The 13671-nt window shown below is 31.0% G+C and overlaps 1 protein-coding gene across 2 annotated transcripts in view; it reads right to left on the bottom strand.

The window, feature by feature from the left end:
* Positions 1–13671, bottom strand: part of LOC145245864 (glycerol-3-phosphate acyltransferase 1, mitochondrial-like) — a 130392-nt gene that overhangs the window by 33491 nt on the left and 83230 nt on the right. For both annotated transcript variants that reach the window (XM_080107571.1, XM_080107572.1), the window contains exons 8-10: positions 11433–11529; positions 7675–7811; positions 3080–3173 (exon numbers count right to left, since the gene is read on the bottom strand). In XM_080107571.1, coding sequence (XP_079963697.1) covers positions 3080–3173; positions 7675–7811; positions 11433–11529 — 328 coding nt within the window. The remainder of the gene's footprint in view (positions 1–3079; positions 3174–7674; positions 7812–11432; positions 11530–13671) is intronic.

Here is a 13671-nt window from a genome sequence, read left to right as displayed (position 1 = left end):
TTTAATTGATGCCAGATGGGGGTCAGAGTGTTAATAATGGAAAGATAGGAGCTTGGTTTTGGATGCATTAAAATTAACCAACCGCCCCGTTCCCCATTGCACCACATGCTCAAGATCAAAAGAGAGAATCAGAGAGATCTTGATTATTTACAACCTTTGAAGTGTTTGAAGTATGGCAAGATTAACATTTTTAGCGGGAGGCAAAGCAGAGCAAGGAAAACATAATAGAGGAAGAAAGAAAGAAAAATAAAGTAATAGAAATGAAAAAAAGAGAAATAAAATTGAGCCAAATGGGGGGGGGGATAACTTATAATTGCCTAAAAAAAAAAATCTCATTGGGGAATGCTGATTTAACAAAGGGTCATAATCTACAGTACATTTTTTTCATACTGAAAGTATCGACATGTTTTAAGGAGAATAGGAAAAGATTCATTAATGAAACAAAAGTCTTCTACCCTTCCACTCACAAATCATTTGACGTGTGGCAAAACTAATATTTTCAAAGAGAGGGGAAAGCAAAGCAAGACAAAACATGACGGAAAAAGGAAGAGAGAAAAAACAGGGAAAGAATAAAGATAAAGAGAACAGAAAAAAAAAAAAAAAAAAAAATTGAGCCAAATCAAGTGTTTTCTCTTCAGGTATTGTATCCAACATTTTCATCTATATTTTTCAATTGTGGCATTTTTTTTCCTATATATTCATTTGTGGCATTTTTACTGGGTCATTTTTTTCCAGCGCCATTTTCTCCTAAATTCGTCATTATGAACTATAAATTTTAGTTTTACTTGTTTAAAAACAAATATCTAACACAAGGACGCAATACTTAAGCAATTTAACCTTCTTTAAAGGAGAAAAGTGGAATTCTACCTTTCCTGAATTATAAAGAAAAATTTTGCTAAATTCCGCAGAAAATTGAAGAATGGATAACAGTTCTTGAGTCATTAGACGAAGAACAATTAAGATAGCAGATCCAGTTCGCAGGGAAGGAAGGAAAACATAAGTGATTAAAATCAACTCAATAAGGATAACTACTGGTCACCGACCAATAAACTGTTGCATGCAACAAAAGGATCTGTACCCAATACTGTATAAAGGTTATGCTTAATTTTTTCCAAGTTTAGTTCATCCCAGAGTTTCATAGGCTCCCTCTGGTTAACCTCAAAGAGTTGACCATTGTACACATCTTTGAAAACATTATTTGGTAAGACTACTTTTTTTTTAATAGTTGCGGCTAAATCATAAAAAATTAATTACATTTCAATGTCTGTTTCCTATGACAGTGTCCCTACCTATTTCTTAAAATCAACATGTAAAATGGATATTAAACTGATAATTTATCCCCTTCTTTCAAAATGAAAAATCAATTACATTTTGAATTATATTTTTTGTTGAATTAAGTCCAAGTATTGTGTAAGGAGAGTAAGAGATGGAGACAAGATCTCATGAGCGATGTCAAGATAAAAAAAGATGGCTGACAATAACTCTTTTTCCAGTATGTTATTGATTAATAAAAGACATATAAAAGGTACTTTTAAATAACTAAAACTTCCATAAAACATACATTTACATTCATTCAAACTGGATGATTCTATCTCTTCTCTGTAATAGGAAGTCATACATTATCTCTTTATTAGAACTCTTCAATGATGTCACTCTAAAAAGGTAAAACATTCCTGCTTTTTCATCAGGAATAGCATTCAGTTTAGACATGCGAAAATATTGCTAATAGAAGTACATTATATCCTAATTTCTGACTTCAGCTTTAATTCGTGATGGGATGATTCCAATATATGTAACTACTGATTCAGATTCTAAAATCACCTAAAAAGGTAGAATTTGGGGAGGGGGGGGGGGTAAATGTAGATATAATTTTCCTTTTTAATTTGACAAACTTCTTCATGCAGTGTATCCAAGATTTTTGTGAAGTCATGGAGATTTTCAATGGTGCTATTTTTTTCTATTATATTAATTTATGGCATTTTTACCTGTTCTACTTTTATCGAGCAATTTTTCCTAAATTCGTCATTATGAACTATAAATTTTAGTTTTACTTGTTCGAAAACATAAATATTTATCATTTTATCTATCTATATATCTATAAAAGTGAACGTGTCTGTCTGTCTGTCTGCCTGTGTACATTTCCCTACGCAATAACTCTGTCAATTTTTAGTCTATAGACTCGAAATTTGAAATACCGGGTACTGATATTTGGGAAAATTGATGTGACGGGTGTCAGCCAGAAATTTGGCTGTTAAGGGGTCAAATTTCAACGATTTGACCTTTAAGAACTCTACCAAACTCCTCCGACAATTTTGGGTCTAGACACTTGAAATTTTAGATATAGGTTCCTTGAACCTGGATCTAATTTAATAAAGTGATTTGAGCCCGAAACTATAAATTTTAAGGGGTCATAATAGGGGTCAAATTTTAAAAAATTAACCATTTTTTTTTGTTTTTTTGCTTTTTTTGCACAGCATACACCTCCAAACACCCGAGCAACGCCGGGCACCCCTGCTAGTCATCAATAAAAAATTAAGGTAAAAAAAAATGTTTTTTCTTTTCAATCGTTTTTGAAATCTGAAAATAATCACAAATTTTTCCGATTCGCCAAAATGTTTCAATATTTTATGTACCTGATTCCGACCATTCATCCTAACACTAGTTTCAATATATTACATGCCCAAGTTCCTTTGATTTAAATATAAAATAAGAGTATTTTTTGTGTATACATGGCAATTCATAATAGAGAAAAGATCTGACTGATTACTTCATGTGTCTATTAAATGCCAAATTTGTTCATTAATTAATTTTCTAAAATATTTAAAACTTCTTAATATTACACAATCTACTTACTATACCTTTGCGATCGATGGTAGATTTTAACTAAGTATTCCTGCTCTAGACAATCCTCAAGGCAGAGGGATTAATAATTGGTATGCATTGGATGGAAGAAATGTGACAAACAAATGCAGTTTTAGTAATTTATATAAAAATTCTATAAAAGATTACATGAAAATTGATGTTTTTATAGATCTTTTTTTTATATTGGTTCATAAAATATAATATGAAGTGGCATTACCGATTGTAACACAGCCCGATAAACCAAATCTTTCCTGCCATTCTGGTCCAATTTCCTTCGAATAAAAAATCCACCAAGGGCTCTTAAAACAGAGCTGAAAGGAAAAAGAAAAAAATCATAATGTATTTTATATACATCAGAAGTAGACTTCATAAGAAAAAAAAAAAATGCACTAATTTTATTGGTCCCGGACAAAAGAAGGGTGGACCTGTAAATTCACCCTTGTTCGTTCGTCTGTTTGCACTTTTCTCGATAACTACACCTTGGAATTTTTTTGAAATTTTGCACAAACATTAAACATGATACGAGTAAAAAAAGTAACAGATTTTCATGCAAATTTTAAGTGCGGTAGTGAAACTGAATCTACCAGGTAGGAAGTATGCATGTGACAGCAAGACACAGCGCCTTGCCATACCAGCTGGAGGATCAAGGTTTGGCTATCATACTTCACATATGGTCTCATAGCTTGCCTAGTTGTGACCTCCACAATTCCTTTATGTGAGGCACAGTAGAACAAGATACTAACAGATCCAGCTGCAACATTAAGGATGAGCTGAGGACAGCTGTTTAAGTAGCAATACCACACCATTTTTTTTTCTTCACATTGAATAAACTCAAATCAAGCATTATTAAAAAGAGCATAAAAAAAACAAAGAAATATTATCTTCAGTTTTTAAAATCGGTCCATTAGAACTGGAGTTATGACCATTCAAAGTATCAAAAAATGTGTGGTTCACTAAAGATTTTGCCTTAAGTCAGTCATAATCAAATGCATATAAGCTTGTGGCTGAAAATGGTAGGAAATTTGCACGATTTACAGACTAACCCATCTTCAACTGTATCTTCAGATCTTTTTAAGTTATGATGAAATTTTTAACATATAATACCATGAAGAGCATCTCACTTGGTATCTTATGGACTAATTAGCATATTTCAGTTTCATTTTAACAGAGCTAAAAAAAAAAAAAAAAAAAATGGTATGTAAGACTTTATCATCATATGAAGTATTATTCTGATGGACATTATCATATGAAAAATCCAAGATGGCAACCAGGAAATCCAAAATGATGACCACAACGTGATTCAAAGAAATTAAAACATAGCTTATCAAATTTAAGGAAATTTTGTATAGATTAGAATTGCTTTCAAGCACATTAAACCAATTAGTGTAATTAAATTTCATATTAATGGCTTTAAGCGGAAACATCATAAAAACACCAAAAAAAAATTGGGAGGTAAGGCTTTATAATCATGTGAAATATTATTCTGATGGACATTATTATTTGTCATCCTTACACTGTAAAAAAATCCAAGATGGCCACCACGACATGATTAAAAAAAATTAACAAAATATGACTTGTAGCATATCAAATGAAAGAAAATTTAATAGAGATTTCAATTGTTTTCAAGCACATTAAACTAATTAGCATGATTAATTTTAACGGCTTTAAGTTGCCGTGTCAATTATTGGGTGGGTTTCTATCACTATTTTGTATATTTTTCACTTTTAAGTCCTTGTCAAAATTTCAAAGATTTCAAGAGACATCGCGGCCATTTTTTCTTGTTCTCATGCACCACTCCACACTACTCGTTTTGCGAACAGAATAAACATTTACAACACAAAAATTTATTGAGGTAGGTAAAAGAATAACTTATCTTACCTTTGGTAACATTTATTTGTTCTGTTTTTGTTTTGTTTTTTACCACTTTTTCATACCTCTGTATATTGTAAAACAAACCCAATAAACCTTATCATAGGCAAGATAAATTATTCTTTTACTTACTTGATAAGTGGTTTGTGTGTTTTAACTCATTTAAAAGCGTTGTTTACTTAAATAAAAAAAGTGGTGTTAAGTAAAACAGTTTGAATAAAAATTCAACAAAATTTTTTAACAAAATAAAATTACAGTACTATTATTGTAATCCTATTTTCAAGTTAAATTCAAGTTTTACAGTATCTTTTTTTTATTACATTGTTAGGTGAAAGTACAAAATAGTTACAAAAACACCTTCCTCTTCCCATGTTAAGTATAGGTTTCTAAATAATAAATAATGTTAGTACAATATAATTATAATTTTTTATTAACTTGTTACGTGAAAATACAGAATAGTTACAAAACACCTTATCCCCATGCTTAGAATGAGTTTCTAAAAGTGTTTATGAAGTTTGAAAGACTGTTTTAGAGCTGCAGAACCCCCTCCCCCTTCCCCACTTAAAAATTTATAAAAATTCAGGAAATTAACCAATTTTAATGAAATTTTCAGTATTTATTAATTAACAGCAACAGAATATAAATATTTATAAAAATAATATTTTTGGACATCTTGTGATGTATTAAACGTTCCTCTCACGTTTTTCATAGTTTTATACAAATAAACTTTCGGTACTTATGTTACTGTGCTGAAATAATGTTATTTAGAAATCCATTCTTAAGATAGGAGTGGAGGGTGTTTTGTAATTATTTTGTATTTTCACCTAACATAAAAAAAAAAAAAAAAAAAAATCATAAAACTTGAAAATACTATTTTAAAAAAATAGCATGGTAACATAAGTGCATGAGCACCAAACTTTCTCCTATTCAAATGAATTTGTTTGAATTGAATATTTTTTGAAAAAAATTTTTCTGACGCTAAAATGGAACATTACCAAAAATATTCTTTTTCTTTTCATAATCAAAAATTTATATTTTCTAAATTAAAAATAAAAATATAAAATGTATACCCCATTGTTGTAAACCACTTTGTTATGAATTTACATGATGGCATTGCATGACACTCAAAAAAAAACAAAAAAAAACAATGAATATTGGCGCTTGCTATCATTTCTATCGATGCGCACGTAAAAAGTTAATACTTTTCAAATTTTATAAAAGAAATATGTTGGCTATTACATACTGTTTGAACAAAGTTTCTATCTTGATTTATTGTTGTACTAGAAAACTTAAATTTCAAGATGTTCTAACTTGATTGGAAAGTTGCACATCTCTTGTTCAAATTCTGTAATAAAGACAATTCTTTTCTCTTATCGGTTTGAAAATATGAAACATCGAATAGTAGAACTTCTCTGTTGAGTATTTATATGAACACACGTAAAATGCATGCATTAAAAAAGTCATCTACTACTCGTAGATATGCCGTCACGGTGTGTGTTTTATAGTTAATAGGTGGAATTAAATTGCAATTTCTTGGAATATACAAATCACAATAAAAATATTAAAATACTATTTAAAAAAAAACTTTATTCTGAATCCAGTCATATAAGTTTCATAGTGATTGATGTAGGAGAAATATATTAACTACGAATTTAAAAACTATGACTCTCAGATTAAGCAGTAGAATGTGCCTTGTCCAGCGTTAAGTGGTATGTTGTTTGGTATTACTAGGTTAAGTTGTGGAGAGTAATGAAGGGTTATGGCTGGTTACGAAGTTGCTTCGAGGCAGATTAATTAAGTGAAATCACCAGAAGACAAACTGATACAAGTTTGATGAATAACTAAAAATTAAATACTGCATTTTTTTTTATTTGCATAACGTTTTGGTTGATGTAACCTCTACTTGCTTTAGACATATCTTGTTGAACTCAGGAATCTTTCTGTTGTACTTGAAAATTCTGTGCTAATTTTGAATTTTTGAGTTGAGCAGAAAGATTACCAAGTTCTAAAAGATACACCTGAAGATAGTCAGAGATTATACTGATTGAAATGTTTGAATAACACTCAAGATGAGATCAGGAATCAAAATAATAAAAAATAAATGATTTCTACACATGAAGTTTCTCCCGTTACAAGTTATGATGTAAATATTAATAATGGAATTGATAATTGTTCAATTTTATATTCATCTTTGGTAATTGCTGGTAAGAGAATATAACTGGTAAGCAGTATTAAATTTGTTTAAACATGCAAAGTTTTTTTTTTTTCTTTTAATTTATAGGATTAATGTTAAGAAAACAAGATGTGAGCGCCCTTCAGTTCATCCTTTATGTTCTAGCTGGTCTGTTAGTGTCTTATTCTACTGCGCCCTACACAGAAGAGTTGAGGAGACCGTAACCAAATGAACTGGGAGACCAGATATGAAGTGTGATCGCCCAAGTTCAATGCCAAAAAAAAAAAAAAAATCTGAAACTGTTTCTTATTAAAAAGAAAGGAGTGCATTATAATAACCTCAATAATAAAAATTGGCCGCAATCTGGATAATGGAATGACAAAAAATGGATTTGCACATCAGTGTAAAAAAACAAAAACAAAAACCATGGCTACAGCTTCCTCAGCCCCAGTAATGTAGCTGCCACAAAAATGAAAGTAAAAATAAACAAACTTAGTTTAGAAATCGCTCTAGACAAGGTGTGAAACCATTTACTGTAAAGAATGAAAGAATTATTGTAAAGATAATAGATGGTTATTGACTTTAGTCTTGAAATACCAAGTATATAGGCAAGGGGGGGGGGATGCCACATACTTGGTAGCACAACTGCCATATATAAAAGGTTCATTCTTAGTGTAAAAAAAGCTCACAGTTTGGCATGACAATAATTGGTCTTCATTGATAGAAACACTAGTCACCCTAGCTGTAGTAGGTGGACAGAAAGAACTCACCCAAGTAAAGGTATGTTGAGGTTGTTTCCAGCTGCAACATGAGGGACCCTCATATTGTATAGCCACATGATCCATGTAATAATGACATAATCCAAATGACTTTTGTGCAAAGGGAGATAAATAATTGGAACACCTTTCTGGAAAAAAAAAGAAAAAAAAAAATCAAAATGATAGAAAAATCAAGAAAATCATTTTAGATATAAACTAGTGGGGGTACCCGGCATTGCCCAGGTGAGAAACATGGGGGGGGGGAGTTTTGGTAGGTAGGTAGGATCGAACCCGAAGCTCTGAGGTGAAGTTGGAAAATAAAATGTGAAAAAAACATGACACGTTAACCAATCGGCCAGCAAGAAAGAGTTACTGAAAGACGTTTGAATTTATTTAAGTAGAAAAAGAATTGACAGGTGCCTGCACCTAATGACTTAATGAGGCCAAGTGGAAATCGTGGAGTTAACATTTTCTGCAAGCGTTATGACGATGTAAACAATAGCTAGTCAGCAGTTAACATTTTCTGCGGGACAGTTTTTAATGAGGTCAATAACTCGGTTTGTTTGTTTTTACACAACTTTGGGAAAAACCAGCTCCCCGTTTATTAGGGGAACGATCTAAAAATCTGAAACAAATAGCGCGTGAAAGTCGGGCAAATTAAATACACATGCGACCTCCGTTTGTAACTCTTAGATATTATCATTTAGACAGCATATAAAAAGTTTTAAGGAATGAGCTGACCGAAAAGTCCAGCAAAAAAAGCCTTTTACAGATATACACAAAAAGCGAACATATATACATACATTTTCGCTTTTATATTTATAGATGTTGGTAAATCAATCATTTTATGATTGAAGAGTTTAGTTTGTTTAATAACCCCCATGCATTATATAATACTGAATCTTTTGTAGATACAAGGTCCATCATAACTAACTATATATATATATATATATATATATATTCATTTGCCAGATATGACCCCTTACAACATTTTTCTTGTGAGGCGTTCAAAGTCTACTTAAAGCTCCAAAGCTGCTGTTGTTCAAGTGCCTGTGGAATTGTGTGCTAAAATATGCCACTCAGTCCCTGAAAGATAGCAAAGTGTATTGAGCTCTATGGAGAGCACACTGAGCTTTAATAGATATATGTTGCAAATTTCTATACCACAGTCGTATATTTCTTTCAGGTTACATTTATTATAATAAAGTTGTATTCCTATCTGTGTGTTTGTTCACAATTAACATGTAAATAAAGGTACACCATTTCACAATTTCCATACTGAAAACAGACTTGCATACCCTTTTATTCCAGCATGATTTCTATATATACTGTTTATTCAAAAGAAATCTACATTCAATGAGTAACCTCATTTGCATATTAAAGAAAATCTATTTAAATAATTAGCTCAATGTTATCAGTTATTTGTTGTAACAGAATCGTTTTAATTGTTCTATTAAGAAATATTTAAAGTTAATTTATTTTCAATATAGTGAAAACGGTCTTATATTCAGCATGATTTATATATATATATATATATATGCTATTTATTCAAAAATCTACATTCAGTGAGTAACCTCATTTGCATATGAAAGAAAATCTATTTAATAATTAGCTCGATTTTAATAATTGTTTGTTGTAATAGAATCGTTTTAATTGTTCTATTTAGAAATACTTTTTAAAGTTGATTTATTTCATTTATTTTTAATTATTAATAGCTGACAACAGTTGCATTTAAAACCGGAAGTAAGCTTATTTAAGCTATGAGAGTTATTTCCCTTTTAAGCCATGAGAGAGACTTCGCATCTAATTTTCATAGACCAAGCTGGATGTGTTTTATTCTCCCCTTAATCCAACATGTGGTCACTTTTCGTAACAAGTTAGGATATTTGGTGCATCTTAAACAGTGTGACTAAACTCTCCACCCGCCAATATGTTTTGCCCAGGTAACACCGGGTATACACAGCTAGTATTGAAATAAAGGTACTTGTACAGTTTAATCAAGACATTAAAAAATGTAAACATCGGAAAAAGTTTAAATTGTATGTATCCGTTATGGAATGAAGTTCTCCGAAAAAAAATTTCACTTAAATTCATCAAGTAGTTTTTGTTTTACAGCGAAAAAACAATTTGTTATGATACTGAGCAAAAGGTTCGATTTTTAGGAAAAAAAGCTAGTATTAAAGATGGGGAGGGAGTGTTTGCACTTTACATAGTTATCTCCCCGTGACATTTCTAAAAAAAAAAAAAAAAATTTAAAACAAAGAGGTTTGCCTTTAACGTGCTATCATAAAAACGTGTTTTTCCGCTGTAAAAAAACTACTCGATCAAATTAAGTGAAATTTTTTTTAGATCTTCAGTTCCAAACGGATACATACAATATAACCTTTTTTCATTATTTTCATTTTTTAATGTCTTCATTAAACTGTACAAGTGCCGAAATAAAATTATATAGTTAGTAGTTATGGTGGACTGTATATTATTTGTAAAAATCAATTTGTACAAATATCTCATCTATCAAAATTTGTGATAAAATCTTTATCTTATTCTCATGCTAAACAATTATCATATTGAATTTGTCTCAAGCAATGAATATGGTGTCACATAGCAAACATTGGAATAGATTTCCAATCATCGTCATTATATTCGGTTAAACATCCATTTTTACATGCTGGCAGGTGTTGGATGAATTTAAGAAATTAACTTTTCAAAGTAACCTATTTCAGGGTAGATCTTCATTTATTCCTCTTTCTCTCGAGTTCATTTTCATCATTTGTTTTCTTTGGTCGTCTCATGTACTGGACCTGCTACCTTAACTGTTCTACATCTACTGAATCAAGAATGCTTATCAATTCTCTCAATATTGCCATAGCACCAAACTCTACCTTTTTACATGCTGGCATGTGTTGGACAGCTTTAAGAAATTTCTTTTCAAACTAATTAATCTCTGGCCATCTCTTTTTCATCTTTACCATTTTCTCATGTTTTTTTATTCCATTAATGTAATGAGCAAATGATACCATAGTATTTCATTGTTGGTCATGGAACTAGTCTAGCCTAGTCAGCAACATTAACTCTAGGTGGGTTGAACTGGTTTTCCCAAAAGGAGGAAGAGTCTAGAGAATATCAAATTCACAAGCGGTCCTCAGTCACATGTACACCCTGATTAAGGGAGAGGACGACATTCTATTTTTGCAGTTCTTACAGGGAGGTGTGAACACCCTCCTACATACAGCGCCTGGTATTTCTAAATAGTCAACCATTTAATACTGACCAGACTCAATGTTGCTTAACTTCAGTGATCTATAGAGAACCAATGGGTTAACATTATTATGCTGTACACTGCCCATCAGTATCCTGGCTGCTGCAGAGTGTCATGCACAGTATGCGTTCATCTGGAAACCAGACCAATGTCTGTCACCTCAAGTCAAGTCCCGTAACATGCACCCTTGTTCTCTTCGCTCAAGCATAAAACTGATTACTTTATAGTTAGTTTCCCTCTCCATGCACGAGTCACATAATCAGCATTGCACCATAACCACTCCCTCTTTCCACCTTCTTGCTGATTTTGCACCTCTGACAAAAAGGAAAGCCTCCAAGACAACACTGGGTAGGTACAGCTAGTTAAAAATGTAGCTTTCAAAAAAAATAAAATAAAATAAAATAAATAAATAAAATAAATAAAAAAGAAAATGTTAAAAATAATTTTTATTTTACAGCAACTCACAAAGAAAAAAGGTGACTTGTGATAAAAACTTGTGATAAAAACCAACCTTTTCTAATGATTCAATAAGTTGTAATTGTGATCGATGTACTTGAACACTGCGCAAGATAAGACCTAGGAACTTGAATAATGACCAACCAACAAATCTGGAAAAATAGATTGCATAAAGTTAGAGATAACTTTTTGAATAAATACACAATTCAACATTTGACAAAGATTCAAATTTAAAAGTTCATGAAAATCTTTTTCAACCACCAGATTTAAAATTGGGAATGTTTTGTATATGGAATAGTGGATAAGTATCAAACATACTAGTAACAATGATAAACATCTCTAACGCTAACAGATATTTTGATCATAAAGGCTTTCTGTACCAACAATTAAGGTTGTTTGACAACCACAATACTGGTTAGGTTTATGTGCTTATGTTATTATAGCAAAAAAAAAGTCTGTTTTAATTCTTATCAATTATTCCATACACTAAACATTCTTTTTTTTTGGGGGGGGGGTATTTGATGGGGGGTTAGTTGTACTCATAGTTGTTCTGAATAAGTGAGGTTGCAACTATGATCCTACCCGTATGGATTACGTAAGTCGCTTAATATTCTACTTCATCAAGCAGTTATAATATTACTAACCTAAATAAGTACCTGTATGAAGGTATATTTGAACCAAACGAGTAATAGATTGTTTTGGGTGAACCTCGTAATAATGTATGCATATGGGTATTTTTGGGTGTATGCATGTATGGATATATGATCTTTATATACCTGGGTAGGAAAGTTAATTTAAAAAAAAAAAAGAAAAAGATAAATGAATAAATAGATGAAAGAAAGTAAGGAATGAAGCGTGAATGAAAGAAAAGGGAATAAAGAAATTAGGGTGAATAAATAAAGATGAAGATAAGTACTACAATATATAAGCTTTTATACTCAGTTTGTATAATCTAAATACTCTGATTTCTGTCATATGTTATATATTATTATTGTATCATTATACATCTTATGTATATCTGCCTAACCATCGAAAGAGTGCTTGCTTAATATGAAGATAGGCCTATGAACTTCATGCTGAATTCACTATAAATTTTTACGTAGTATAAAATTTTACGTAGCAAAAAAACCTACAACTTAGGAAAATGTAACAAGCGGGTGGGGCCATGAAATATAACTATGCGTGTGGAGTTTGATAGAAAAAGGGAATTTATGTAGTAAATGAATTCATGTCTGTTTCTACTTTAGATGTATCATTTGGTGGCAGGGTACACACACACATATATATATGTCTGTATTTTGTGTGAGTAGGTATGTATAAGTGTATTTATGTATGCATGTATGTTTGTATATATATATATATATATATGTGTGTGTGTATCTATATATCTGTGTGTATGTTTGTATATGGATGTATTTGTATATATATATATGCATATATATTTCTGAACTATTAAAATAGGCTGTCTCGTATATGATTGTTGTAGCAATGTAGATTACAAGAATGTATGGATGTCCGAATATTGTTTGTATGTATGTTATTTATATATAGATATATATATATATATATATATATATATATATATTATTTTTTTACTATTATAATTAAATACCTACAGACACTAGTGTTTCATCCTTTCGGGATTCTTCAGTGCAGGGTGTCACGATTACTACCAGTCGAACGATTCGAACCCCGCGACACGAAACATCTCTGGCTCGATTAGCGGAGGCCGTATCCATTTGGCTACCATTAACCGTGTGAAATAGCGTTGAACTTTAAACATTTTAATTTAAATGTTCATTACGTCAGACAGACAGTGATCAAATCGTTATACGATGATCTACGCATAAGAGCTAAATTGACCAACTTTTTAATTCAACTGAAAGTGCTCAACGATAAGAAACGAATTTCTTAAAGGGGCTGTCATAATTATATATATATATATATATATATATATACACACCCGTCTGGAGTGTAGTAGCATGCTATTTCATATATGAAGGGGTTACCACGCTACTGAATTAAGAAAAATGCCATTATATGTCTATGTATGTCTGTATGTGTGTGTGTATATATGCGTGGGTGTAGCAAAGTGTAGGCGTTTATAAGTATATTAATATATATATGTACATGTGGGGTTTAGATAACTTTCGTGTTTTATGTTTATTCATATTTTGTTTTTTCATATTTTGTTTTTTTATTTGTTTTTATTTTTATTTATTTTTTGTTTTGTTTACCTTATTTTAATTTTAACTTTATTCCTGCGTAGTTTAGAGTTATTGCCTAGTTTCAGT

Source organism: Euprymna scolopes, chromosome 23, assembly GCF_053919585.1.
Source record: "Euprymna scolopes isolate OS-2025 chromosome 23, ASM5391958v1, whole genome shotgun sequence".
Lineage (NCBI taxonomy): Eukaryota > Metazoa > Mollusca > Cephalopoda > Sepiida > Sepiolidae > Euprymna > Euprymna scolopes.
This window is presented reverse-complemented; position numbering and strand designations above follow the sequence as displayed.